This window comes from Aspergillus pseudonomiae (genome assembly GCF_009193645.1).
Source record: "Aspergillus pseudonomiae strain CBS 119388 unplaced genomic scaffold BDV37scaffold_27, whole genome shotgun sequence".
NCBI classification, from domain to species: Eukaryota; Fungi; Ascomycota; class Eurotiomycetes; order Eurotiales; family Aspergillaceae; genus Aspergillus; species Aspergillus pseudonomiae.
In genome coordinates, this window is record NW_022476019.1 from 103917 (window position 1) to 131884 (window position 27968).

Below are 27968 nucleotides of genomic sequence, written 5' to 3' on the forward strand. Positions count from 1 at the left end.
AAACTGCATAAAGGCCAGCCTTGCCGTAGCCAAAGCAACCGAGTCACCAATAGTGTGCGGTTTTGGATATAGAGACATGATTACCCCTCCTCTATTTAGGATATGTCATATTCGATGATTGAACTACCATCTGGAGGACTTGTGCTCAACGTTTCTGGTACCTTACTCTTATCTACTGCTTTTGTGTGCACCACCCTATTCAGGGACCTTAATTTGCTTTTTATTAACGAAAGCTTTTGAAAGTTGATCGAGGTTAGATAGTTTTTGTCTATTGGTGGCAAGATGAAACCCTTCCTGTGTGCAAACTGGAGACAAGATCATAGTGCTACCAGGTGTCTCGGAGCCGGCACTAAGGCTTGTACCGGTTGCCACCTAGTGATGGTAAGTAGCCCACGTCAAACGGTCTGTTCCATGGAAAGAGTTAACCAGGGCAAAAGTACTGCGGCAAGGATTGTCAGGCTGCTCATTGGCCGGTCCACAAGCTCGACTGTAAGAATCCCATCCGAAAAGCCTCCTGGCGCCCAGCATGGGAAGTCGAAAACCGCGTGCCACACTTCATAGATGACTCGGATGAAGAGCACACCCCGGTTGCGATGCATGGAGGAAGCAAATATCTATGGGGTAATGTCCCGGCCTTGGACCTACTGCAACTGAAGAATAATGAGGGCGAGGCCTATTCTCAGGATCTCTCCCTTCTTCTGGCAGGTATGTGGGCCAAAAGGCCTTGTGGAACCTCGTGTCTCTAATATCTTATAGCTTCTGGAGACTTGAGGAATCTAGTCAAGACCGTTGTATCTCTCCCGAATAGTTACCGCGGACGCGTCCATGTTGATATCAACGACCGGGACGAGACGGTTGTCGCACGAAACCTAATATTCCTCCTGGTGGCGTTCCATCTACCCCCTGATATTGCCAGCGTAGCAATATTGCATCTATGGTACTCAGCATTTCTGCCAGAGTCCCTTCTGCAATCAGTCCGAGGGGCGGTCTTTCCGACTATAACTGAGTTCTTGGCAGCAGATCCAGTGCAGGCTGCGAGTGTCCTACAGAAAACGTGGTCATGTGGGAGTAGTACACTCTCCGCGGCCCTCAGCAGAACTGAGTGGGATAGAGTTCTCTCTTACCTCCCAGAAGCACCAGATATCTCCTATGAGAAAGCCGCTGCTCTCCATGAGTCGATCACCCTTGCCCATAGTCGACGAGATTATCGGGACAGAGCTTTGTTTCCGCTGCATCCTTCATGGCGTCTTTCTTTGTGGAAATTCCGGAGCGATGGGATATTACTTCCATTTGGGGCATCCCGTGAAGGCTTTAGGGTTCCTAACCCGTAAGTACTGACGCACCCATCCATCCTTGAGCAAGAGAAATGGAGCCGCTAATGAAAGGAAGCACGTTGTTCCATAACGAACATCCATGGCCAATGCCCGATTCGGCAGATCCTCTTCAAGGGTGGACACTCACCGAAATCCTGCGACCTTCTTACGGTGCTAAACACGACTTATATGGCCAGCTTTATGTGAACCTTAAGCGGAATCTACATAGCTTTTGCGAACGACTACACACCCTAAAGCTGAGCATCTGCCTCTTCAAGCAAGACGCCATGGATTTGCCGGACAAATTGGCCACACTCCGAGGAAGAGAAACATTCTATGATAGAATCGAGGTTAGATACATCTGATCATTCCGTTGACCGATCATCGAGTCGTGACTTACACTTCGCAGCTTGCTAATATTGCCGACCTTGGATACCTGGGCCCAGCAAAAACGCTCGCCTTATTCGGGCCCCTTCTCAAAGCCAAGAATGAAAACCCCAAGGCTACACTCATCATGCTATTCCTCAATGCCACCAGAGAGATGTCCACCGCCGCCGATCAACTCGCGTCTATGCCTCGTGCGATGGAAACACTGCAGCGCTTTCTACCAATGAGACCCAGGCATGGAGACCCTAAGAATAAATACAATGCCGAGTTTCTCAACCAGATGAGTGCCGCAGACTTGTTTACGGATAATGACACCCTCTTTAACAGGCTTGTTGAGCGTGCTCGGTTCAAAAATATGGGTCGTCTTCTTGGTCTGGGGATGAAGACCAATAACAGCATCGTTGCGAGATGGCCCATGCGATTGGGAGATAATCCCACACGGCATGAGTTTGAAATGGCGTTTTGGTCTGGCCATACTGGTTGCGAAAGATATGTTGAGTGGCATCGGGTTGGTTGATGTATTCGGCTTGGGATGCCCTGAGATGATTGCCATAATCGTGAAGTACCCAGCTATGGTTAACACGACAGCAACATTTTTGTCAGTCTGAAATGTAAACTGGATCTCGGTTACGTATCAGTTGCAAGGTAGTTTAATGCTCCTGCTTTCCTGTCACTTGAAGATGAACTATATTTGGAGGACAGAGCAATACTGTGGAATGATCGCTACAGTACAGCGTAATGAAATATTGTCTCTGTTATACCATTTGTTCACTGACATATATCTAACGCGATGGCTCTAGACAGGGGTGGAGATACTGGAAAGCGAACTGGTCTGAAACGAGGAAAAGATGTCATGCAGCGATGGACTCTGCTCCACACCACAGGGTAACAGGTCCAAGATGTCCCACCGATCTGTGTGATACCGTCAAAGATAGATACATATCGACTGGCATTCAATTCTAGCTCGAAGTCGGAGCCGCCATACCACATGTCCAGCTTTCACATACAACAGAAACAAAAGCAGCAGTAGGTTCGATTGTCCAGAGGACAGAGGATGGCTGAGTATCAGAGATTAACAGATTCCATATACTTATGGAATAATATCAAATACTTTGATCTTGTAGGCTTGCAGCTTCCCTACGTAAGAATGAATTGCTACACAAGCTCTGGTTTGGCTCATCGGAATCGGCCGTTCAATCGCCGAGCGCGAACGACCGAACAGCCGAACGTCCGATATATTCTACTTGTCATCCAACCACCCTGTATTGCTTTGCGTATATTTGCTGTCTAGAATAACAACAGCCCCGTGTGTACCAGAAATATGGAGAGCGAAAATACTTCAGATCATACCTACGGGGAACCAAGGGTCCTCCGTCGCTACAACGTCTCGCGGTCCTGTATCCGCTGCCATCAGCGCAAGGTGCGCTGCGATAAGTCGCACCCATGTACTACATGCGCGCGGTCCAATGTGACCTGCCGCTACCCGGGATCAGAGAAGACCAAGCGCCGAGCTCCGAATGTAGGTCTTAATGAGGTGGCGGCCCGGTTGGCGCGTTTGGAACGGGCTGTCTCGGCGATTGTGGGTGCGGATGAGGATAGTATTGCGGTTCCAACATCATTGGGCTCAAGACCGGTTTCTACTGATCGGACTGCTGTCGGCCAACAGGTTAAGGAACCTTACGCACTGAGAGAGGGTTTCTTGGTGACTTCTGGTGCTTCGACGAGGTATATTAATGAGAGTTTTTTGTCGCATGTTTTGGAAAAGGTTGGTCCATGTTTTCTGTCCATATGTCCATGTTCATAACTTTGTACTAGGAAAAAGAGCTTCAAACAGTTATAGAGTCTCCACAGAGCGCCAGTGGAGGTTCTACTGTATTCTCTCCTCTGCGTGCCGAGGGGCTATTGCTAAACCCACAGCACGGGGTATCAGACGTGGCGGAGTTATATCCGTCTCGATGGGAGGCAACGCAGCTATGGCAGGCCTATTTGAATAACGTGAATCCGCTCATGAGGGTTGTGCATATTCCCACACTACTACCAAAGATATACAATGCCATTAACGCTCCAAACGATGTACCAGCGGATCTGAGTGCGCTTCTATTTGCAATCTACTTCGCTGCAACCACGAGCCTGCTATCTATCAACGAAGGAGATTTTCTAGGCGGTCAGAAACATGCGGCGCTGCAGAAATATCAACGAGGATTGGAAGTCTCGCTGTACAATTCTTCGTTTCTGGACTCGCCCACCATGACCTCGCTACAGGCTATGGCTATCTATGTCGTAAGTCCTTTCCCAACGTAAGAGAAGGGAAACGAGTTGGAGCTAACTGTTCTAGCGGTGCCGCCGATTCCATAGCAGTGGTCGCTCCAACTGGGTTTTGAACGGTCTGACTATATACGCGGCTCAGTCAATCGGGCTCCATCGCGACGGAAGCAATTTCCGTCTTCCGATTCTGGAATGTGAGCTGCGACGTCGCCTGTGGTGGCATATTATCACCGCCGATAAGCGAGTGGCCGAAGACCACGGGCTCGTCGGGGGGTCTGAGACCATCTCTAATACGAAGCTGCCATTGAACGTCGACGACAGCGATCTTAATCCGCAGATGAAGACCGCGCCGCCTCCGAAAGAAACATGGACGGAGATGACTATGTTCTTGATCACCGCAGAGGCGAGTAAGGTATTTGCGCGCATCAATCGGGTTTCGTTACAATCACAACGTGGTAGAGATGTGCATGATGAGTCCCGGAAGCTCGTGGCCGATTTGGACGCTCGCTTGAGCAAAACATATCTGAAATATTGCGATCAGAACGTTCCAGTCCAGAAAGCTACGTTTCTGTTGGGCCGGTTACTCCTATCGAAGGCCAGGGCTATGGTACACATCCACTCGCTCAATGGTCTGAGTGCGGAGCAATCTGCAAAGCACATTAACGAGGAGACTCTATCCTATGCATGCGAGGGCCTCGAATGTGGATCGGAGATGCTCACGGACGAAGTTCTGAAAAGCTACAGTTGGCTGTCTTCAACCTACACTCCGTACCATTTGCTCACGTATGCCCTGTGGCATCTGTGTATCTGTCCCGAGACCCCTGGGGTTGAGCGAGCCTGGAGTGCCGTTAATACCTGTTTTGAATTAACAGAGCGCGATGCAGGCTGGCGGGAGTCTGATCCTCATTGGGCCGTTCTATGTCGGCTTCGGCAGAAGGCCTTGTCGATCCAACGATCGTGTTTAGGCGCAAAGCCAGGAGAGGAACTGTCTGGCCTAGATTTAATGGACCTGCCGGGTACAGACCCAGAGATAGATTTTGGAGATTCCCCAATGCCCTGGGATCTTGATCCTCTTGCATTCTTTGACTGGACGTCCTTTGCCCCGACGTTTTGATGCCTCATATTATGACCATAATCTCATTCGCATTGCACTGGATGTAATGCTGGGTGATGGCCACTCTTCAACGGTGGACACAGCCTTTTCTTGCCGAAATCAGCTTGAAGAGAAGCCGGGGCCTATTTCGTGATCGCCAGAGACCAACCCTAATGCATGCTCTCCAATAAATCCGCATAGCTATTCAAGGCCCGACCCATCAAGTTGACCAATTCCCAGATATAATCAGCAGTAAACAACCGAGCCCACAGCCGAGTAACAATGGCACTCAAACGAGTATTATTGGCCAAGAGCCATTCCCGAGATACTCCATGTCGAGTCTCCATCACCATCTCGATGACAAACTCCAAAAGCTTACTTTCCTGCTCGGTCAGACTAGGGTTGGGGCTTGCGACTGTCGTTTCTTCGAGCCATTTCGCGAGTAGAACGGCACATTCTAATGAACACAGTGCGTACTGGAGCGACCATGAGTGGACCTGCGTCTGGGCGACGTAGTTGATTCCTAGTTTTATCGGAGTGCTAAGAGCGTGGGCGCAATGCAACGCGGCTCGAGTTAACCGGTCGTTGCGCTCGACACTTAGATTTTCTTTCAACGACCGGGCGATCTCCTCCGGTTTCCAGGTTTGGAGCCGACGCGCGGAACTGAAGTCCGCGTTCAGCCGGATATAGGCTAGTCGGAGGAGGGCAGCGGATGTGAAAGATAACGGGCCATGTGGGTTGAAGGGGTCAATGGATGCTTCCCTATTGCGCTCCCAGCATTGGCACCAATGTTCCAATGCGAGTTCTAACGAGGTCACTTCAGACGGGGACAGAGAGCTTTTGTTGAAGCCAGGCAGTCGACGGGATTTCTGAATGAGCCAAATACTCTGGATGATTGCGTGGATAAGCACGTAGCCACCCAAGGAAGAAAAGCTCTCTAGTCGCCCTTTTATCTCCGGGTTCTGGCTGAAGAGCGAGGCCAGCGCATCTTGTAGTTTTGGTTCGCCTCGGCTCTGACTCCTTTCCTCCATCCATTGGCCGGCAGTTGTAGCTTGCCATTCCACTTCTGTGCACGGCAGGTCAAGCGTACACTCCTCGGTGAGCATCATAGGCGGCAAATCGAAGACAATCGTCTGAATGTTAAAATAGCAGAATACAATAAGTCGCGTTCGCTTCGTTTCTTCGCTCCGTACCCAGCTCTCCCACGAACCGTCTTGCGCGGGGAGGTCATTCAGTCCTCCCTGTCGGAGTAGCGTTTCCATGTAGCTCCGCATGTACAACGATTCCTCGTACGGAGGCTCATGTTCGTGCCAGGAAGATACGGATACCAACATCAAGAGTGCTTGTAGCGTCTCTAGAAGATCCTGTTCTCGGGCCGCCGGAGATGACGCGGTGTGCCGGTTTGGGTTAATACCACTGTTAGGTTCTACCCATTGGAACTCTCTTCGGATATGTTCGAGTGTCACAGCCTTGGCGACTTGGTAGAGGGCAGTGCTCGTTTCCGGCTCCCGGCAATATCGGGCGCCTAGACAAGCCATGGATAGAATGAATTGCAAAGACTTGGAATCGAGATCCAAGGTGGGAACATGTAGAACGGGGTAATGCTCGTGGTAGCCGGTGAGGTAACCGGTCAAACACCGTGAGAGGGCATGCCGAGACGGGACGTATGGGTTCGGGATGACATTGGAGTAATCAGAGAGAAGAACGTCAATACGCTCTCTACATTGCGTCGTCATGGACAGTGAAGTTGGAGGGTGTCGTGCTCTGTATGCCGTCGGAGATTCTTCGGCTTGAAGTGAGGGTATTTGGGTGCCGTGCCGAGGTAGAATGGAGCTTGAAGGGGTTTCCGCGCTTTCGGCCGGGTTCTCCTTCTGTAGGTCATAGACAGGGGCGGTATCAAAGTGAAACGGCGGAAACAATGGAAGGGGTTGATAACTAGGGGAGTATGGGTGGGTGGGTAACGGAATGCTGTCGAGGAATGAGGTGAAGTCCTCGCCATCATATGCAGTGGACGGGCCAAATCCACTAAATGGTTCGCTAAATCCAGAGGACTCGGCGGTTGGCGTGGCTTGCGCTGAGAAAGGCGCCGGCCCTCCGGAGAGAAGACCATGATTGCCATGATTCGTTGAATCCATGGAATGATTCGTCACAGCGGATGCCAGCATGTTCAGCCCATTGAACATCTGGTGCGAAGATGGCGGCGGAGTGGTTGCATCTTGGCCCACACCGGATGTTGGGGAACTATGCGACAAGCGTTCATGACGAGCCAGCAGATCTCTGTTCGCGATGAGTATATACTTTCAGAATTTCAGGCGGGTATAGCCATATGTTACATACTTGCGCGTAAATGATTTGGGACATTTGTCGCAGATATACGGCTTCTCTTTCGTGTCTAGTCGCCATTATTAATGGAGGAACTTGACCGGACACAAAGGGAGAGGCAGCTTACGTGAACGATCATGACGTTGAAGATGTTCTAAGCGGGCAAATGTCCTCTCGCACCGTTGGCACTGGTACGATTTGGTAGCTTTACCCATGGTCAAGCTGGGAAGGGGAATGATGGCGGAGTGACGGCGGATGAATACATTCTCTCCATGCCAAGAATGCGAAGATCCGACACTGTCGCAAAGACGATAAGATTCGGACCCTGAGTAATTCCGACCTCGGCCTCGGCACCAAATCTGCATGCCGAAGGTTCGTCGAGTATCACCAAATTCCAGTCCTATTCTGTGGTTACTTGTATTCTCATATTTAGTTTAGTTTTTTATTAACTTCCGATTTTCTTTTTTACTAGACATTGAAGATCGAGAGACTGTTCTGGAGCTACTAGAGTTCGGTAATAATGGTGTATTTTCCTCACCTGGTAGTAATCACATGATTATATATATGTCCCTTATAATATTGCATCGAATTAATAAAACATCCCACTTAAAATAACTTCCATCTTCGCACATAGATCCTAAAAATAACCCTTCACCGGGGTCCCAAGAAGCCACCCAAAGTCCACTTCAGCAGCGACCACACTTGATTTCCAAAGAAGTGGAACATGTCCGGATTCAGATCCGACAGAATCACATCCTGCTTCGTGCATGCTCCAGGATGGGAAACCGGCTTCCCATCAAGGCGATCGGCGATCCATCCCATGGCATTGGTAGTTCCAGTCACCCATAAGCTACCATGTCCACCGACCAGATCGCGGTCGTACTCAACAGTGGCACCATTCGCGCAGTAAGTGTCAACCAGCTCATCAGTGTCTGCCCCGGGGCTGATCTCATCATGGACGGGCTTATAGATGTACATGGGCATCTTGGGGGTCCCGCGCACACCCATCTGTCCGGCGAGACGCATCACATCCTGAGGGACGTCCTCATTGAAAGACTCCTCGCCGTTCACGAAGAATGAGTAGACATCCTTGAGGAACCCTTGAGTACCCTCACCGATCAGGCAGCTGCTGGCAATATTCTTGAATTCAGCTCGCTTCTCGGGAACAAGGGACCGGTCGAGCCACTCGGAGACATTCGGATAAGCCTTGGACAGACCGTCAATCGAGCCGAAAGCAAGTCCAGCGAACGGCCCGCCCGTGACCCTTTGTAGAGTAGAGCTCAGATTGGCGATGTTGCCTCCCGCGGCGGCACCGGCGAAGTTCAGTTCCGGTGCGTAGGTTGGCTGCAACTCTGCCGCGTAGTTGACGGCGATCGAACCGCCAGAGTATCCCCACATGGCGTAGCGAGCGTCCTTTGACAGACCGAGCTTGGGGGCTTCAATGAGAGCCCCGCGAACACCGTCCAAGGTTGCCTGGCCGGAGATCACACCGGCCGAGAAGTGGGCGTTCACTCCTTCGTAGTCTGTGGTCACGACCCACCAGCCTTGATTCAGGGATGCGGTCAACTATTAGTTGGCGAGTTTTGTCAGTCATGCTGCATATAGTGGCCAAAGCTTGAATCTCTTAAACTTACAACCGCAGCATCTGGCGTTAGAGTGCTGTTAGGAGAGAGAATTCCGACAAGACCAGAATCCGAGTCTGGCCGAAGGACATAGGAGGGCTCGCAGGCCGGGTTGGAGGAGTCATAGAATAGCGCGTACGCAAGTAGCTTTGAGGGATCCGCATTACGGGGCTGGATCAGCGTATTCACTGCGGCGATTGGGTTTCCCAGACTGTCCGTGGTCCGGAACAGATACTGATGTACAGATTCAACCGACACATCGACTGGGAGGGGGATGGAGGGTGCCAACTTGCTCGGTAATTCGCGAGAACGGATCGTCTGGCCAGGCGCGTAGGAGGCAATGTTCGCTGGCTGGTCATACCAGGGGTCGTCTGTTGGCAGAAGAGGTTTGGCTGTCACAACAGACCAGATATCGGCCGCGACGATGGCGAACAGGGGAAGCCAGCGCATGATGTCTTGTGCTCAACGGTAGGGATTTGACACTGATGCTCTTGAGTTTGACGACATCTTCTCCTTTTATTTATAATGAGCTGTGGAGCAGCACGTTAGCAACCATTGCGATCCAAGGTTGGCTCGTGCTACCGATACGGGAGTGCTCAGCTGAGGAAATAACTGGAGTATACTCCGTATCCAGGTAAGACATGCGATCATGATTGATTATTCAATTGATCCACCATCCTAGCGCATCCGAACAGCGACACGGAATAAGTTCAACCTTCTGGTCGGTTTGTTGCTCCACTTGGCGCAGGCATTATTGGAACTTAGCAGAATTAGGCTTTTCTGCAAAACAGTTCGAAGCAATTCAGCCGTCATGGCCAACCAGGCGACGATGGGTAATATTGTCATCGAAACGGGGTCTCGTAGACTTCCTGGAGGGTTGAGTGAGCCACACCATTTTGAGTGGTATTCTTTTTGGGACAGTTGAGACAACCCAAGAAAAGCCTACCGGCGGATCTCAGGAACACCCGATGTTTAGCGGTCCCACTCTGCACACACCAATAAATCAGGGTGGTATTGCTTACGGGTATAAATAAGGATCAGCGCGATATACGCAGTAAAAGTCATCTGGTCCATGCTCCGTACGCATTTCTAATCAGTTCGGGTATCGGATGCTCAGGTTTGTTTATAACTCATCTGACTATTAATTCCGAGGCAGAGGCTCCTACAATACTAGCCCATACTACATGGAGGTATATCGGCGTATCCAACATGCCGAGCTCAATCCTCCGCCAATGTTTCATCCGTGTCGGAAAGGAGGAAAATTCAATGGAGAGGTACCTAAAAAGGCGAAAATGCAAAACAAAATAAAGTAAGTAAAACAAAGTAAAATAAAATATAATCAAATAAAAATAAAAGGAAAGCAAATGGGCATGTGCTAAGCAACTGCTTCGGACTCGATGGCCCACAAATGACTCGAATTAGGGTGAATTAGGGTTCTTCAAGCCATGTAAAGCGTGACATCTTTCCATGGTCAACCACGTGGGGCCAGGGGCAGAAAGGGTACTATGCATATGATTATGCATAGTATAGTACTCCCTATAGCCTGAATAAACATCCCTGGATTACGTTAGTGGCCGTTAAATCCGCCTATATTTCCGATGTTTATTTTGGTGGGGACGTCATAGCTCCCTCGGGGGTTATTGTACAATGTATCTCCGAGACAATCGTGAAAAATATCCTTAAGGACGTTGTGCTATCTATCGCATGATGTTTGCTAGGCATGGATTGTATGATGGGCCAATATATTGAAGAGTGCTAACTTGTACTAGAGAGCTATAGTGGCCGTTATTATACAGGATACTAATGCACCTTCAGTGTATACCGCTGGAATGCAACCCACCTCATTGGCAGCCTCTGCGAAAAGATGAAGTAAATGAAACTGCATAAAGGGGTTTCTTTCAAACGGCCTTGCATGATTCGAGGGTCTCCTTACTTGGTCGACTATCTTCTCGATGGTCGGGGAGCTGGCACTATGGGCTACTCAAGTGGGAGAAGGTATGCCTGCAACATAAGGCTGATCTATTCCTGATTCGCGAAATGACCAGTATCCGAATGAGTAAGTCTCAACTCTGGCGGGTAGCAAAATAAACGAGTGTTAGGTGAGATGGTATACATTCTTAGAGGCTGGCGAAAGTCTATTTATCGGAGGTCACTGAGAATATTCGTGCACATGAAATAACCGATGTAGCACGGCTAACGAAAACTTTTGTCAGTTTTCCGGGATGATGTTACCGGGTCCTGGGTGGCATCAGCCCCGGTGTACAGCTGCCGGAGAAGTGTGAGCCATAGTTGTAAGAGTTTACAAAGACACACATTGAAAGATGCGGCAAGATGATGTTTAGAAGAGGCCAAGAATCGAACTGGGATATATCTGCGAGATAGTGCAAGAGGAATGGTTGGAGAGCACCCAAAGACCAGGCTGTTGCTTCAATCTTTACTCTTCTACGGCGATGGTCTACACCAGATATGTGATAGAGACTTTGTTGGTGAACTGAACATCTCAGAGATGACTCAAGATCTTGGATCTACTGTTGAGCTATTTTCCTGCGAAAACTTTCCATGATTGCAACTTTTGCTTTCCGGAACAGAACTAGCTTAGGGCTGCTTTTTATTCAGTGATTACTCCCGGAGCATAGGACAAGACATATGCATGTACGGACTCTACTGAGCACTCCTAAGTACTCAGTATGTATTGAGCCAGAGCTGGGGCAATCTAGTAATAATTTCACAACAATTGAAAATTACTCAGCTCAGCTGTCTACGAAACTGGCTATATTTTGAATAGTAGATTAATTAAGATTCACAGTATCAAGTCTATTTCTTCAATTAGTTAAGTGGATAGAATATTATAATATCTCTAAATTTATACTTTTGGAGTGGCACGTCCCGGCTGTACCACTCTGGCTACTCTTATATAAACAGCCTTGTTACAGGCAATATAATGTCCACCTGGATGAGAATCTCTCGAATCTTATTTGGAATGAGCAGAAAAGGAAATAGTCAGATTTCTATTGTTTTCTAATTAGTGGTATATCAAGCTTATACTTGTCCGCTGTGATTTATATTGTTGACTGGGAAGCATGGAGTTCAAAGGCCTATGAATGCAACGACAACGAATACCGTAGATGGGGTCTGCTATGATCGGATCGATTGACAATCAGCGAGTTTTCTTGGTGTGTATTTATGATCTTATTATTAGAGTTCATGTGCTTCATTCATTTAATGTCCACCGTGGATTGTTAACACACGCTGTGGTTGGCCGGGTACATGGCGTCTGCAACCTCTTGTGCCCACTGTCCATCTGGTTAAGGGACATGATTATTAGTACTTCTTTCAGTATTTATAGTTAGCAAACACCACCATGGCTGTAAAAGGTCCTTCTCTAAAGTCATCCAATTTAAATTCTGAGCAGCAATATAAATGTGGTTTCTATGGTAACAAATATCATAAGAAGAATCAGAACGAAGAAATGGTAATCGCGAAGTACGCAATCCAAGGAGCATATTCTTAAATTTCAATGAAACCTGGCTTCGTATATGAGTAATCCCATGCATTGTTGTAATATAGACTCCAAAAAACATGGTAAAACAAAAGATAAACAACGTGGAAGTCACGAATGGGTCACAGTAATCCCGCTATATATCATTGCCAGAGGTCAATATCACATTTGTTGGTAGTAGAATAACCAACTACCACTCGATTAGGTTATCAAGATAGAACACCGGGGAGCTAAACCACTCACGAAAAGAAGGGTCGCTTCCTATACAGGAGACTTGGTCATGGGAAGATTAAGTCAAATTTCCTTCTTGGTAGAAACGGTTTGAGAAATTCCCGACGGTGACTTGATGGTGATAGTGGTGTCTTCGTGGATGATGATTTCTACACTCGCACTGTCATCTTCCTCCCTCAAAATGTGCTGCTTGAATCCAACCGTCGTGGTTGGGGCGAGGAATCCAGCCGTCAGAGGTCTTGCAGCAAGGGCTGCGACCCCAGCGACTGTCTTATTAAATGGTCCATTCCCGGCGGCCGTGCTTGCTATCGAACCAACAGAAGCAGCCAGTGTTACCCAAAGAGCGGGATCGACACCTTCGATCGTATCAAATGCTTTGCGCAAATTCTCGGGGTTGGAATAGTGAAATGTCTTCTTGAGAGTGGACTCGTCCTGGGTGACCCAAAAGACCTTCCACCAGTCCCGGCCGGTGGTCCACCACCCGGTGGTGTAATCAACTTGCAATTTAGTACTTGTCTTTCCGGGCTGAATGATGTCCCATTCGTCGCTGTTTTGGTACTGGTCACTGTACTTATGAGCCAGACCAACCGCATAGATCGGCTGGGAGGTGTCGTTACGTACGAGCGCCATTGCGGTGCGGTGAGCCATCGTTGTATAAGAATATGTAAAGGCACAGCTTGAGAGATGTAGTAAGATGATGTGCAGAAGAGGCAAAGATGAGTTAAACTTGGATATGTCTGCCGGAGAGCTAAGATAAATAGTTGGGGCTCAGACGCCGGGTTATTACTCCATTTTATGCCTTTCTCCGGCGACAATCTACGCCAAATACGTGATGCAGACTTTTGGTGGTGAGCTGAACAGCTCTTACTCCGGAGTAGATGGCCAGTATCTGCTGTGCCCTCTCCTAGCTGCAGTGGGGGCGGTGGTACCCGATGCGTTGGCTATCATTCAGCTCATCTACGCACCGACACTTTGGAACGAGATCTTTACCCGGACCGGCAGTGCCCGAAGTTGAGGTACGCTAATATTATAGTGGGTGCTTGCGGAATCGATACACTCGATTCCGACAAGACTTGGGCGTCAAAGAGTGACATTTGAGCATTGGGCAGACTGGCAGATACTCCGTTTGCGGTCGAGACTCAGCTCGCATTCTCGATCGAGGATCACCGATCACCTTCCTCGATAGGCTTAGCTCATATCGCCCGTGTATATCACGTGACTCGATCCGTTTGTCCTCGAGTTCGTCCTGTTTGTCCTGTTTGCCTGGTGGATATCCGTTTTGTTCTGCCGAGCGGATAAACGCAAATGAGGAGAGAAGAGAAGAGCGAAGATCCCCACCTGGTCAAGCAATCACCATCATGAAGCCCAAGTGACGCTCTCAAAAGCATGAGGGGCTTTCCGCTTCGACTGTCCCTTTGCAAATCAGTGACTCTACCCCTAACAACAGCCCAAAGACTTGCAAATAGAACCAACCCCAGGTAGGTACATCTTGTCTAGACATATATCCTCGGCCTGACGAATAACACTGATACTGACCAGTATCCCCAGATTCTCCACCATCTCCCCATTGAAAATGCGTCTGCCCTACGCCCCCTCCGAACCCCCCGCATCAGACCCCGACGCGGCGGACATCTACGCCCGCATTGCAGCCCGTCGCAACCCCCGCCCTCTCATCCCGCTCGATCTGTCCCTGCTGCACTCGCCCCCGGTCGCTGATGGCTGGAACAGCTTCCTCGGCGCCATCCGGACCCGCACCATCATTGACCAGGGACTTCTCGAGCTCGCCGTCTGTCGCGTGGCGGTCTTGACTGGGGCAGTCTACGAATGGAACGCCCATGCCCCGCTGGCGTTGAAGGGTGGAATCCAAGCACCAGAGTTACACGCCGTGCGGACTCTCCCCTCCACCGTGGTCGGAGAGGCAGCAGAGCTATCGAAAGCCAAGGAGGCCCTGGCCCAAAGCGCCTTGACCTCCCGACAGCAGGCGATCGTGCAGTATGCGGATGAAATGACGCAGACGGTCAAGGTGCAGGATGCGACTTTCGCGCAGTTGCAGACGGAGGGTTTCTCGGATCGTGAGATCGTCGAATTGACGACCGGTATTGCGGGATATAACTGCGTCAGCCGGGTGTTAGTTGCTTTGGATGTTGGGGAGAACAATGCCAAGGAGATGAAGAGCGTCGATGAGTTGGTTGCGAACCTATAGTGGTTTTATCCATCCACTCTGCTGGCTGATTGATACGCCAGATAATGAATTTTACTTGAATGTTGCACCGTTTGGTTTCTACGACGCTTTATGTTTTCTGTAATTCTTAAAAGTTACGCATTATCAAGGGGTAATACGTGATTTTGATTCATGGCAACATCTGCTGGCAGTTGCTCTACAACTAAAGCCGTTCGCTGCACCCCTCACTAGATCAAAATCCCCACGCTCCAAATACTCAGCGTAGAGTGATTGCCTTTGCCCTCGGGCGTCCTTCGCATTCAAAAGTTGCAAATAAAGTATTCCCATCCACAGGCGTAATGCCCGGCCAATGACTACTATGAGGACAGATCACGGACGGTCTGGTCCAGTGAATCTGGCCGTTCTGCGGGGGTCCAGCAAAGACGACCTTGATGGAGGCATTCTTCGTCCAGGACACCTCCTGGTGGTCCTCATCGGTCATGAAGATAACCGCCAGCGATCCATCAGCGAAGGAGGCGATCTGGGGCGCTCCGGCATTGTGGCCCTGCGGCGGGACATACACGCGATGACGCCAGCCCCAAGTCTGGCCGTCATCGTAGGAGATCAGGGCCTCCAAGTTGAACGTGCCGAAGGAGGTTGTCTCGAAGATCATCACCAGCGCCTCGCGACCGTTATCCCAGGTCGGCGCAATACCGTTCATCCCATCTCGCAGCAGATCACAGTCCCCGTGCAGACACTGCGGCTGAGTCCAGGTAGCGCCGCCGTCGAACGACCGCACCATCATCGTGCTCTGGTTGTTATGCGCGAACTCCAGCGAATACGTCAGCTGCACCTCGCCGCCGCGGCCCAGCCGCATGAACGGTTCCCAGATGCCGTGCGGCGGGCTCTTCTCCGCCGCCTGCGACAGGAAGTGCCAGCTCCGGCCGCAGTCCGTCGACCGACACACCGTGATCCGGAAGTGCGTGGGCCCGTTGGGGCCCAGGTCGTGGTTCCGGAACGCCGCCAGCACGGTCCCCGGAGCGACCTCCAGCAGAAACACGTTGTCGACGTCGCCCTCGCCGCGGGAGACTTCTCCCCAGTCTTCGAACGTCCGACCGCCATCCGTACTTCTCGATACGGCCAGCACGCGTGTCTTCCCTTGGAAGTGGGTGAACGAGGCGAGCAACGACCCATCCCCGAGTCTGGCGAGCCGGGGGTATGTACCGTGCTTGTCCGGGTGAAGTGCCCGGTCGCCGTCTTCAATGTGACGGTTCCCAGGCAGCTGCTGGCCTGGATAACCTTGCTGTGGGGGTGGTTGGTAGTGCTGCGGCGGTGGTTGGTACTGTTGTGGAGGATGGCCCTGGCCATGACCAAGCTGGTTATCGTCTAACCCGAAGGTCTTGAGGATTTTCTGGCCAAAGTTTCCAGGCATTGTGTTTGATGTTCTGTTTCGTCCGGCGAAAGAGTTATCACAGAGTGTGGTTGTGGCTGGAGAGGGGGGGCGCTGTTTGGATATAAAGAGGGGCAACCTCCAGCTGTTCACCGATACTTCCTCTCGTTATCGCAGTGATTGACATGGATGACGTCATCCAAGCCCCGTTGAAACACGGCTGCCTGGTTGCCTCATTGTTGATCTCAATGATGTTAGCCATGGATGGAAATCATAGTTTCGAGGGGTAGAGGTGACGATGGATGTATGGCATCGTGGTACGGATAGAGGTCAATAAAGGGGATCTGGGGTTAGGGCTAGGATTGCCTAATGCGGCAGTGTTGGTTATCCACCAACAGCTTGGGATCGGAACTTTAAGTGGAATAAGACTAGGACGAGAATGGGGCAGGAGTGAAAGGGACCGACTTGTGTCATGGAACAGTTCTCCACTGTTTAGATCCTATAGAACTACGTCGCAGCTGGGGCTGGGGCTCTAGTCTTGTAGATGTATGTGACTGGCTCGGCGATACACTACATGCGCTAGGGGAATAGGGTTGCATGGCTACTTAGTTGGGAATAGATTTGCTTACAATGGATTGTAGTCGCAGTGCAATATCTTAGAATGGTTGATCGTCCATGGCCCTAATGCAGCCGTCCATGCATGTGGTTTTCAACTCGGCCGGGGGCACTACTGCATGAGGTCGCGGGGATATCGATGCACTTCAAGAAGAGCTTGTGGTTTATGCAGTCTTCAATTGCAGGCACACTTCACTCGTGATTGCCCAAGGTAAGCCTGGTATTAGTGACTACTAGGGCTCGCTTGATCACAGATACTTTGCTAGACACTTGTATAAACATACATTTGACTCGACAATCCAAGATGTGAGGGTAAACCTGAGTTTATACAATGGTAGGCCAGTGCACAGGGTGTGATAGTCAAGCAAAAGTAACAGGTGCGGTACACACGATATGTATATATGTACTATGGTTTATACTCAAGACAATATAAATGACCTGGTTGGTACATGTCATTGATCTATAGTATTATATCTACAATCTAGCAAGCCAACAACAGCAAACATATATTCAAAGATGTTAATTTCAAGTATAAACCACAATCTACAATCTCGACTAACACATTCAACATATACAGTCCGTAGCGGGGTATTTGACAAGATCAAAAAGGGTAATCATTGGACAATCCACCTGCATGACTCAAAGACGTGCCTCATAGGCTGGAATCATTGTTGCCCACCAGTTGGTACGGTGTTTAGTTCTTCCCAGGGTCGCTGTTCCTGGCAGCCATCGAGTCGGTACTGTCGGAGTCGTTGGAGACCTCGCTCAGAGCCCGTTGGCCAGGACCACCGAAGCCATACTACGTGGCAACATCCTCCTCAACCAAATACGGAAACTCCTTCGCGGCCCTAACGCAAGTCATATTCTCGAGGAAACCTTCTGCAAAGACCAAGTCGATTCCCTCCCGGCGCGAACCGCGGTCCCAGGGTACCCGGCCCCTAGACTAGAGTTCGGCGGTCGGTTAAAAGATGCATATAATCGGGATAAAGCAAGTATAGACCACGGCATATGGGGTATGTGCCACCGAGCTACGTAGAAGCAAGTGTCCCGAGACATGACCAATGCGACCCCCAAGATCTAAGCACATGGGGAAACATGAAAAGTTTTTCAACGAGAGCTCTCCGCCACTGGAACGCTAACAGGCGAACCCTCGGCAAGAGGGGGCAGTGGGACGATGGCGAGCGTTGGACGCGAGTAAGTAGAATTATCCACATACGTGCAATCTGCCGGGCAGATACATGGGCGACGGGGAGATCTGTGGGTATCAGTGCAACTTGCGCCCCTTAGCTTCGGGGCCAAGATCTAGGCATATAGCTGCCGAGATACTAGTCATCACAAATTTTCGACAATAATTTTTGAAATAGGAAAGCGAGCCGAATGCCACTGATGTCACGTTGTATTTCTTTGATAATCGCTAGATGTCAAAACAGGTATGGTGAGGTCGAAGCAAGAAATCTACTTCTTTATTGCCACCGTTATGGCATCGGAAGTATGCGGAGATGACGATCCAGGGGCCGCGGAGTATGGTCTGATAGTTTCTTAACGGGCCCAACGTCCTTTACTTGATCAGATATGTTGAAGTGCAACGAGTTTACGTTTCCCAAGTAAAAGTTATTCACAGCTTGTGATCTTTCTCGATGTGCTCCGCAGGCTTGTAAAACGGTATATCGGTACAAAGCCGCTTGACGATGTGGTATATTGCCGGATAATTTAGTAATAATATGCAGAATACGCCTCGGCTGCAAATCATCTTCTACGGTTATTATCATCCTACAACTTGCGCTAGACAGGTCTGTAATATATAGCTGGCATTGGCTCTATCAATTAATATCACATTGTAACTGCCAGTGGCCTGGCCATGTGAGGATCGTGCCGTGAAATCACTTGGGGGAATCGAAAATACACAGAACAATCAAAAGACATTAGATAACAACCACTTTCACATATCATCACCACCTTCAACCACAGCTAGAGCACCTCCACTAAGAGGAATTTAGTGCTTCTCCTGGACCTCCTCGGTCTCCGGGCCACTGTCACTGCTGAGGCCCAGCTCGCTCTTCTCCGGAGCACCATGATCGTTGGTGTCCAAGCCGAGCTCGCGAGACTGTTGGACGATCTCTTCGAAGGTGAGCTTGGGCATGTCGTTGGCGACCCTGAACGGCATCCTGCCTTCGACATGGGCTTTGGCGTAGATGATGTCGACTTCTTCGAGCTCACGCCCGGCGGTCTCAACATAGAAGAAGAAACCGAAGATCAAGCCGATAAAGTTGAATAGTGCGAAGAAGAGATAAACACCCCATGGACTCTGGCCAGCGAAAAGCGGGGTAAACATGACCACAGCGAAGTTGCAGATCCAGTTCGTACAGGTGGACGCCGATGCGCCGACAGTCCGGGTCCGCAGGGGGTTGATCTCGGGGGGATAGATCCAGGGCAGTGGCAAGAGAGTAAATGCAAAGAAAGTGATAAATAGGAAGATACCAACAGCGGCACCCTTCGCATTGTTCTCGTTTTCCTTAATCAAGCAGGCCATTGTAATCACAAAACTCAGCCCTTGGCCGAGGAATCCAACCAAGTAGAGATTCCGGCGGCCCACTTTTTCAATCATGAAAAAGGACGGGATCGTGGCAATGACGTAAACAGTCGCGAAGACACCACCCATAATGAGAGATAGATATTCCTCCATATGGAGATTCTCTTGGAAAAGTAATGTGGAGTAGTAGATAGCAGCGTTGCAGCCAGTAAACTGCTGGAAGAACTGGCCAGAGCAACCGATAAGAAGACGCTGGAATTCCTGAGTTTTACCAAATGTAAATACTGCCTTCCAGTTGGACTGGGAATTCTTAGAGGATTCCATATCCGTTTTAATGAAGTTGAAGTCATGAAGGACTTCATCGGAATCGGGAGCGGCGCCCTTGAGTTTACCGAGAACTTCACAAGCCTCCTTGTCAAATCCTCTCAGGACAAACCACGATGGGGAATCCGGGAGCATCACGGCACCGGCGGCGACAATGAGAGCGAAAAAGATCTGGAGCGCCACAGGGAATCGCCACTGGACAGTATCCGCGGCGTGCGACAGACCAAAGACCACCCAGTAGGCAATAAAGGTACCACCAGCAATCATCGCGCCCTCAAAGCAGACCAGGAAGCCACGGTTATGAGCTCCGGAGCATTCCGATTGCCAGACGGGGATCGTGGCCGTGTTCATACCATTGCCAATGCCCGATACAACACGACCAATGACGAATTGACCAACTTCCCATTTACCAGTGAAGCAGACCGTTGTAAGCAAGGCGCCAACGATCAGGACACTGGCACCCATGCAAATCAGGCGAGTACGGCCGAGTCTGTCGCCGAAGAACATGGAGAACATCGCGCCGAAGAAACAACCAAGCTCATAGCAGGAAGTGACCGCACCACGGATGACGTCGATGTAGTGTTTTTCCCCCGCAGTCGGATTCTCAGGCATTGCCAGGATTGGAAAAGTGTTCACGAACTCCTTGCCGTTGAGAAGGCCAGCCATCATACCCTGGTTGTAGCCGAAGAGCGAGAAACCCACGACAGCCGCGAAGGTGATGCTCAGCCGGAGTGGCCGACCACTCAAGCCGCTGGTGGTCGTCCACATGTTGACGGTAGGAACCAAGTAACAGCCGACAGTTTCTTGGTGGGGAGAGGGGGGTTCAAAGAAACCTGGGGAAAGAGTAGTATGGAAGGAAAGGGGACGTCGGAACAGCACGATTCGGCGTTCTTATAGCCATCGCGTAAGTTCAATATCGGATCTGTACTGCAACCATGGGACCAAAAGGGGAAAGTCCAGCGAACCTTAGAAGGCTTTTTACGGTTCCCGAAGCGCGAAGGAATCCGTCCGCTTGGCACTTGGCGGGCGTCCTTGGCGCTTGGCGCAGGTCCACACCTCAGGGTGTCGACTGTGGAGAGCCCTCGCTGCCCCAATATGATGTCAAACACTGGGGGCCAAGTTTCGCACGCAGCGCTAGGCAAAATTTGCCTGGTGACTTACGAAAACTTCGGACCAATGCGTAACAGTCAGTGGCCGCAATGCTTACGGCGGGGCTTCTCATATCCGGCACACACCATCATCTCGGTTTACCTTCCAATCGGCACCCTTCTCCTGGGGGGGATTTGGGGGTGGCGGCCAGGGCCCTCTCCAAAGAGCGGAGAGTACCTGGGGAACCAGGCGTCCAGGATGTCTACGGAGTACGGAGTATGGAGTATCGAACTAGTGAAGGCGCCTCACGGACAAAGATTCCCCACGCCATCCGATGCGACATGAGCGCTGGCACGTACAGCTGACATGTCAGCCGAAAACATCCCGGCAGAAGGCGAAACAAGCCCGAGCCGTTGTGGAAAAGGGAAAGACAATAGAGAAAAGATTGTGCAGACGAAAAAATTTTCGATATTGGTCATATTAATTGTGCCGACCGTGACCGATTGCGCCAAGATTGGGGCGATTGCGCTTGGCGCCCTGTGGCGAGCCTGTGAGAAGGACGAGTCTGTGAAGCCGATGGACTACTACGTCTTGGCACTAGCTTTGGCGAGTGAAGCAATGTGGCTTAATAATTCTGCCTTTTCCCCCCGGTGCTTGAGTGTGCTTGAGTGCATTGGAAGTCTTGGGGACTCCCACAACGGTCGAGGACAGTATCTTGGCGACGTGGAGTATATGGAATCAGACACACTGAGATTACGCCAAGAAAGTGGAGGACTGGAAATGCCTCACGGATACCACGCTGGAGAGTCACCTGGATAGGAAATTTTTTCTGTCGAGCTGTCGCTGTTAGGCAAGGACCTGTTGGCATTTATTTTTCCGACGACTCACAGGCCGGCTTGGCACATCGACGAGGCGACCTACTGAATAACCCAGACCAAAATGGGATCGAGAGAGCGCCATGTGGTTACAGAATCCCTGTCCTGCCTCGGCTGAGTTTCAGAAAATGGCACTTTGTAGTCTCACGCCTTCTCCCCGCGCGATCTCCGCGATAGCCAGTATGGGCCCATGGGGAGATGCCATTTCCCCAGGTTTTCCGAACAGTCTCTTACTTCCAGTAAGAGGATAAGATGGAAACCACTTGACCCTGACGTGGCCGAAGTTTTGCCATCATCTCGGTTCGACGTAGTCCGTAGTCCGTACTTAGGTTCGCTTTGCCGATCTTTGCAGTTCCCGGTTGAACCCTGTGACGGTCCGACCGAGCAGTTATCGTGGGTTGCGTATCGGATCTTGGTCCAATTTCGCTGGCTGAACGGGGTCAAATCGCAAGCCAGTTTGCCGCTTCGGCATGCGCTAGTCTTTTCCCTTCCCCGTGCCGTTTGTGGCTCCATCGTTCCCGCCGGGAAAAAAAATCTCAAGATACGACAACCTCAACGCCAGTGACGTGGATGGCGCTTTTCATTGATCTCTATGGGGATTGTCTCATCCATTTACTGTGTTGCGAAACCTCGGCCCCTCACGTGTCGGTCTCTCATTCGGTCCACGTGATTCAATGGTCTGAGTGTCTTGAACGGGCATAGCGTGGGGATAACTCCCCATGTCTCAATAACCCTGCTTTATATGTTGATATGATAATTCGCCAAAACTGGATAAGGCTAAGTAGCATGGCTTACGGAAACGTTCTAGTCGTAGGGCGTATATCTGGGGACGACCGCAGGTGCTCCGAAGATATATAATCATGCACGTTCGCACCCACTACCATATGGGTCTAGAACATACTAGCGTCAGGAATCTACTTTTTGTAAATCAAGACATGTGACCAAGATATAGAAGCTTCGAAGGCCGAAGGAATGTCTCAGCAAGGGCGCTGCCTAAACCGAGCGGGTCCCAGAAAAGGAACAAAAGTGTACGGAGTAAGCTAACCATGGTATCCACCTCGTACAACTGATCCTCTTCGGCTCAACTTGCCTCATATTTCTTGATGGCGCTGCTGGAAAGCATGTGCCCTTGTCCCGGAAGAGACTTTCTCATGGGCAGGCCCTCATATCCAAGATAGGGTCCGAAGAATCGCAGTGATATCTCAGAGGCATAATGCTGGATTACCCAATATTGACACCCAGGGTGTCAGTATGAATAGATCTGTCTTCCTTGAATTGATGCTCTCTACGCTCGCATGCCCCAGGGAAGTCTTTGATGAGCCCTAGCCAGAACTACTCGATTAACCTTAAGTGTGAGCTTTTCGCGATACCCTAGCCCGATTTTCAGTCCCTTGTGCGGACTAGATATGCTGAGTAGCTTGACCATCAATACCTATTAAAGCTCTCGGACCGTTTCGATAGCATAATTGCGGCCATGCCACGTTCAACTGAAATGGCTATACTGGACTGATAACTTTAACAGCATAATGGGTAGTAACAAACTAACTTTCCTTATTTTCTTCCTTTACAACTCAGTACTATGCCTAACATCTCAAGCTAAAGTCCTGATATGTCCTGCTTCATGCCATTGAAACGTATCTGAAGCCTCAATTCTGTAGGTCAAGTTACCACGCAGTCTCCCACGGTGGAACTAGGACTATGTCATGCGTTTACGGTGTCACCTAGCTCGGCCAGCACTCGAGTCATACCCGGAGCTCAATGTCATATATAAGCACTCTGTGCAACCACGGCTACACGGCTGCCCTGTAGACACTCATCAGGGGGTAGTATGACTCGTGGTTTCAAGAAGAATGCCCAGGGCCTCATAGATCTCACGTTAAGCTAAGGTATGGTCCTGAGCTGCACTAAATGGCGTACCCGATCAGGCAGAACTTGGCACACCTGTGTGAAAAGAGGCACGACGGTGAAGCTTGACTCTCTCAAGCATCGAGAGCTCCATGCTTGGCATGATAGTACGTAATAAGGTTATTTGAACGTAATGGTATATACAAAATCAGGTTCAGCTGTCTTCATGGCCGTGAGACGGTAAGTAATCTGGGAGTGTCCTATGACTATGCAATGCATACTGATCTATCTCGATCTAGCTTCACATACACATCCATTCTCCCGCCCTTAAGCCCTACATCGAAAAGACGTACCCTTGTTGATTGAAAATTCTAGTTCAGGCCCTCAACAGGCTCTTCCAACGTATCAACAGGTTGACAGCCGCCAGACGCACTTGTACCGTCGCATCGAGCGTAGGGATTATCGTAGTTAATGCAGCAGCGCTTCTCGGGCCACTGTGCTGGCGTTTCGCCACGCTTGCAGCGAGCATTCGGGCTATTGCAGAGTATACAGCAACGCTTCTCCGGTCCAAAGAGAGCTTCTTCCTCTGTCTCGACAGCCTCGCGTTTGTCGTTGGCTCCGCATCTGGCGTACGGGTTGTCAAAGAGGATGCAGCAGCGTTTGCCGATCCATGACTATATGACCACGAACTAAGTAGATTGTGTGTTATTCCTCCTCGGTTCAATACGGGCTGATATATAGAGCAGATAGATGGGAGGGGAAAGAGATATAGTCCGTTCTAGGAAGCTTCTAGTCCGAGGATACTAACCTCGTTACCACTCGTGTCAGCGGCGAGAGATGTAGGATTCCTGGTCTCCACGGGGCTAGCGAAGCTAGGAAGCACCAGAAGTGAGCAGAGAATGCCGATGGTGGAGAAGTGCATGGTAAGAGATGAGTTGACCTTTGAGTGACAAAAAAGATTCAATGCAAGCTCAGGATCCGAATATGCTGAGAAAAAGAAGTGAGCGTATCATGACCTGGCTGGGGATTCACGGCAGTCTATATATGCTTCTGCGATCGGGGATATCATCCCCGAGGTCAATACAACCTTCAACAGCAGCTTCCACCTGTGTCCACCTGCAAGAGCCCTGATTTTATCCAGCATTACTATAATTTATACAACAACCGTCGCGATGATCCCACGACGGGATCCTTCTATTAATCCGGGCCCTTTGATCAGGTCGTTATCGATCAGATATGATAAATTCCATGGATTACAGTACCCACTCTACAAGTGAGACAACAATTTACCACATTTGGCCGGTGACCAGATCCCCGAGGTTCATTTGCTTCAGGGAATTGAAAAGCGAGGCTAATACACTGCCAAAGAATGCTGTGCAGCGAGAGCGGAGAACTTGTCACCAATTGTTGTGCTAGATCGGCAAATATTCGGCCAGGAGTAACATTAATAAGTAACAACCGTGATTAACGTCAGAAAATATGGACTGTGCACCGGAACTGGGCCGAACGTGCCGTGCTGCAGTTGTGTTAATTGTGGGCCCTAAGTATAGGAACTGAACTAGTTTCATCTACTTCATTTGGATTCCGTGTTGCAGATTGAGTGAGCTGGAAAGAAAGGCTTTGAGATTCCAGTCGCTAGAGAGCTCATGTAAACACACCGATTTCTCAATTAGATAGAGATATAGAATGTATATTGGAAGTGACTCCTACAGGCTGATGGTGTTTCAAGTCTTACTTTCCATAGATCTTTGCAGGTGGCTTCATTGCGATCCCTATTAAACCGCACTATATCTAGAACCCTCCATCGGTATAGCAATTTTGTTCTACTCTTGTCATTACTGGGACTTTTAGGGCGGAGTAAAGACCATCAGGCGGTTTCCGAGGACAAGAGGATTGAGAACGAACGCCATTCCTTCCACGTGGATAGGGCTACTCGTTTGGAGCGTCCATAATATATACGCCTAGACCCTGTCCAATTCATATTAGTTTGAATCATATATACACCTGTGCCATTGGGTATGTTACGAGTACAACCCTGGACAACAAACGGCTTTCGTGCTTGCTCATATCTATCAACCCTTAAATATACATGTTCATGAAATTTAGATATAGTAGTTGTAAATCAATATACTCTAATAAATTCCTTAACAGCCTTTGTATATGTACAAGCCTCAACACCCCACTGGTTGCCGCACAGGCACCTGTCAATGCAGCATAGGGAGCATCCAGGGGTATTATATCCCAAGTCACCGTAATCTCAGGTATGAGTTACAGAGTAAATATCCATCCAAACGAGCAACCTTTGCGCGTGGGTCATGATCACATGTAGGGTAACGGGAAGCGGATGAGGATTCCACCATATTTCATCGACTGGTTATCAAGGTGAAGAACGCTTTCCATGCGGGCTGTAAATTCATTCAAACAAATCTAATCTATAGATACAAATATAATTATCGATGCGTAAATACAAAAACTCCGGCCCGATGCTGGAACAATGCAAAAATCAAGCGTTATTTGCACACGAGAAACTAGCGCTACTGGGGTCATCATGCAATGCTTTGCCTGACACGTACAGGCCGAGACCACACTGTAAGGTGAGTTAGTGAGAGTTGAGAGGGCAGTCAGGGTACCATGGAAGGAACGTACGATGCATCCTGCAATTGCGAATATAAGGACATTGAGGATGGTGAGGAAGATTTTCATGGGCGTCGCGAAGAGTCGGTCCTTATTGAGGTAGAGCCAGAACGTGGCGCTGAGGCCGTCTATTCGCTTTGTTAGTATTGGATGTTCGGGGGTTGGGGGTTAGGCTGTACATACAGGTGAACCAGCTTGCGAAGAGAGAGGCCTAGGATACATGTCAGTTAGATACATTGCAGAAATGCAGAGTAACCGAAGGGACGTACAACTAAACTCAGAAGGTTGTTGAAGACCGGAATCGCCTCCGCAATGACCCAGGCCACGACCCACAGAAGCAACATGAGGATTATCCAAGAGCCAGTGGCTACTAGATCCTTCTTGTGCATACGGTCGCTTCCACGGAACAGACGGACGTAGACGTACTTGCACGCGACGTGGCCGTTGACTACGCCACCAATGATAATCTAATGCGATGTTAATAGTGTCTTTCTCCGAACTGACTAGTAATGCACTTACGGTAGGAAGCGCAATGCCGTAAGCCACCTTGCGCACCACAGGACTAGCAGACCCTAACGCCGGGGAAGTGACGTCCTGGCCAGCGTAGTAGTAAATCACGACAGCGGTGACAATGTAGAGAATGACATCAATGCCCTGAAGAAGAAACAGAGACTTGGGGTAGTCTTTCGGATCCTTGAGTTCGGACATAAATCCAAAAAAGGCAACATGACCCGCTAAAATGCATGTTAGTGAGCCTGAGAGGACACATGGTGGGAGAGAAACGTACAGAAAGAAAATACAATGTTGCACACAGCAAGGAATGCCTTGTACAGGCTGGTGTCGACCGTCGCCTGGACCCCACCGTGCCACGGGCGTTGGATGCCAAGCGCAATCATGACAATCATTACGGCGCTAAAGACACTTATGAATGCTGGCAGGGCGTCAGTAAACCTAATTTTAAGAAACTCGAAGTGGCTAGCATCACTCACAAGCAATAGAGAGGTACGACACCTTGGCCGATGTGCGCGGTAAACATAAGACATATGAGATGACTAGTCCCACAACACCAAAGACAATGGAGCAGGTTCCATGGTCGGTGATGGAATTCATGGCCACCGTAAAGGTAAGGATGTGACTAGCCATGATGAAAATGATAAGCAGAAGTTGACCAGTCCCCAAGAACTCGCGGCCGAATTTGCCGAGCAGGACCTCGCCGGCATCGGCCATGCTTTGAATGTGAGGATAGCGCCATCTGAACTGTCCAATGGTGTAGCCAGTATAGGTCGCCAGAAGGCCGAGGCCGAGCAGAAGAATAATAGCACTTTTAGTAGATGTTAGTAAATGAAATGAGCATCCTCCGGGAATGGGGGTGCCTACGGGACAAGGCCTAAGGCAGCAACCACGGCGGGTAACGAGAGAATCCCCAGCGAGACCGTTTCCGCGACCATCACTCATGAGGGTCAGTACATTTTCCCGAACACTAGCTCCCAAGAGTTACTCACGAAAACCACATTGCCTGTATAAAACCCGTCAGTAAGCTGGAATCGTTTGAGAATTGAAATCGTCAACATACCACCAGCTCAACACCTTGTACTTCACCTCGGCGTATTCTTCATCACCAAAGGTGTCCTGATATTCCGGACGAGCTTTCTCCTCTTGCTGCTTTTCCGTATCCTTGAAGGTGACATCATATTCTGCGTCCTGACTCGTGTCACTTAATACAGTGCTTCCATGCTGATCCGGTGAGGGAGCCATGATGCGCTTTGGGGGAAG

The 27968-nt window shown here is 49.9% G+C and overlaps 11 protein-coding genes across 11 annotated transcripts; 4 read left to right on the forward strand and 7 right to left on the reverse strand.

Moving 5' to 3' along the window:
- Positions 1-282: 282 nt before the first annotated feature.
- BDV37DRAFT_282376 (uncharacterized protein) lies at positions 283-2217 on the forward strand (the record flags this gene model as incomplete). The annotated part of the gene is made up of 5 exons (XM_032087032.1): positions 283-381; positions 438-705; positions 757-1327; positions 1390-1663; positions 1723-2217. 5 exons carry the CDS (start codon positions 283-285, stop codon positions 2215-2217), a joined length of 1707 nt encoding a protein of 568 aa, XP_031942161.1.
- An 804-nt stretch (positions 2218-3021) lies between these two features.
- On the forward strand, positions 3022-4865 carry BDV37DRAFT_271077 (uncharacterized protein; the record flags this gene model as incomplete). The annotated part of the gene is made up of 3 exons (XM_032084665.1): positions 3022-3219; positions 4036-4748; positions 4838-4865. The coding sequence occupies 3 exons, from the start codon at positions 3022-3024 to the stop codon at positions 4863-4865; spliced, it is 939 nt and encodes a 312-aa protein (XP_031942162.1).
- Positions 4866-5153: 288 nt separating this feature from the next.
- On the reverse strand, positions 5154-7604 carry BDV37DRAFT_102719 (transcription factor domain-containing protein). Its single transcript, XM_032078211.1, has 3 exons — positions 7508-7604; positions 7396-7450; positions 5154-7335 (listed from the first exon to the last, which is right to left on the reverse strand). Exons 1-3 carry the CDS (start codon positions 7593-7595, stop codon positions 5229-5231), a joined length of 2250 nt encoding a protein of 749 aa, XP_031942163.1. The 5' UTR covers positions 7596-7604; the 3' UTR covers positions 5154-5228.
- A 427-nt stretch (positions 7605-8031) lies between these two features.
- BDV37DRAFT_282379 (secretory lipase-domain-containing protein) lies at positions 8032-9452 on the reverse strand (the record flags this gene model as incomplete). Its single annotated transcript, XM_032087033.1, has 2 exons — positions 8032-8946; positions 9015-9452. 2 exons carry the CDS (start codon positions 9450-9452, stop codon positions 8032-8034), a joined length of 1353 nt encoding a protein of 450 aa, XP_031942164.1.
- Positions 9453-12602: 3150 nt separating this feature from the next.
- BDV37DRAFT_246424 (uncharacterized protein) lies at positions 12603-13815 on the reverse strand. The gene has a single exon (XM_032081764.1). The coding sequence runs from the start codon at positions 13378-13380 to the stop codon at positions 12796-12798; it is 585 nt and encodes a 194-aa protein (XP_031942165.1). The 5' UTR covers positions 13381-13815; the 3' UTR covers positions 12603-12795.
- Positions 13816-14076: 261 nt separating this feature from the next.
- On the forward strand, positions 14077-15053 carry BDV37DRAFT_102737 (carboxymuconolactone decarboxylase family protein). The gene is made up of 2 exons (XM_032078212.1): positions 14077-14210; positions 14281-15053. The coding sequence occupies exons 1-2, from the start codon at positions 14119-14121 to the stop codon at positions 14933-14935; spliced, it is 747 nt and encodes a 248-aa protein (XP_031942166.1). The 5' UTR covers positions 14077-14118; the 3' UTR covers positions 14936-15053.
- Positions 15054-15170: 117 nt separating this feature from the next.
- BDV37DRAFT_271081 (sialidase family protein) lies at positions 15171-16261 on the reverse strand (the record flags this gene model as incomplete). Its single annotated transcript, XM_032084666.1, has 2 exons — positions 15171-16046; positions 16118-16261. The coding sequence occupies 2 exons, from the start codon at positions 16259-16261 to the stop codon at positions 15171-15173; spliced, it is 1020 nt and encodes a 339-aa protein (XP_031942167.1).
- A 2518-nt stretch (positions 16262-18779) lies between these two features.
- On the reverse strand, positions 18780-20597 carry mfsA (glucose-inactivated glycerol proton symporter STL1). The gene has a single exon (XM_032078214.1). It carries the CDS (start codon positions 20518-20520, stop codon positions 18892-18894), a length of 1629 nt encoding a protein of 542 aa, XP_031942168.1. The 5' UTR covers positions 20521-20597; the 3' UTR covers positions 18780-18891.
- Positions 20598-21090: 493 nt separating this feature from the next.
- Positions 21091-21760, forward strand: BDV37DRAFT_102751 (uncharacterized protein). The gene has a single exon (XM_032078213.1). It carries the CDS (start codon positions 21208-21210, stop codon positions 21658-21660), a length of 453 nt encoding a protein of 150 aa, XP_031942169.1. The 5' UTR covers positions 21091-21207; the 3' UTR covers positions 21661-21760.
- Positions 21761-23932: 2172 nt separating this feature from the next.
- Positions 23933-24483, reverse strand: BDV37DRAFT_282384 (uncharacterized protein; the record flags this gene model as incomplete). The annotated part of the gene is made up of 2 exons (XM_032087034.1): positions 23933-24235; positions 24370-24483. The coding sequence occupies 2 exons, from the start codon at positions 24481-24483 to the stop codon at positions 23933-23935; spliced, it is 417 nt and encodes a 138-aa protein (XP_031942170.1).
- A 1581-nt stretch (positions 24484-26064) lies between these two features.
- BDV37DRAFT_271083 (transmembrane amino acid transporter protein-domain-containing protein) lies at positions 26065-27950 on the reverse strand (the record flags this gene model as incomplete). The annotated part of the gene is made up of 9 exons (XM_032084667.1): positions 26065-26148; positions 26208-26323; positions 26431-26662; positions 26715-26929; positions 26983-27126; positions 27185-27452; positions 27573-27645; positions 27698-27733; positions 27769-27950. 9 exons carry the CDS (start codon positions 27948-27950, stop codon positions 26065-26067), a joined length of 1350 nt encoding a protein of 449 aa, XP_031942171.1.
- Positions 27951-27968: the final 18 nt, after the last annotated feature.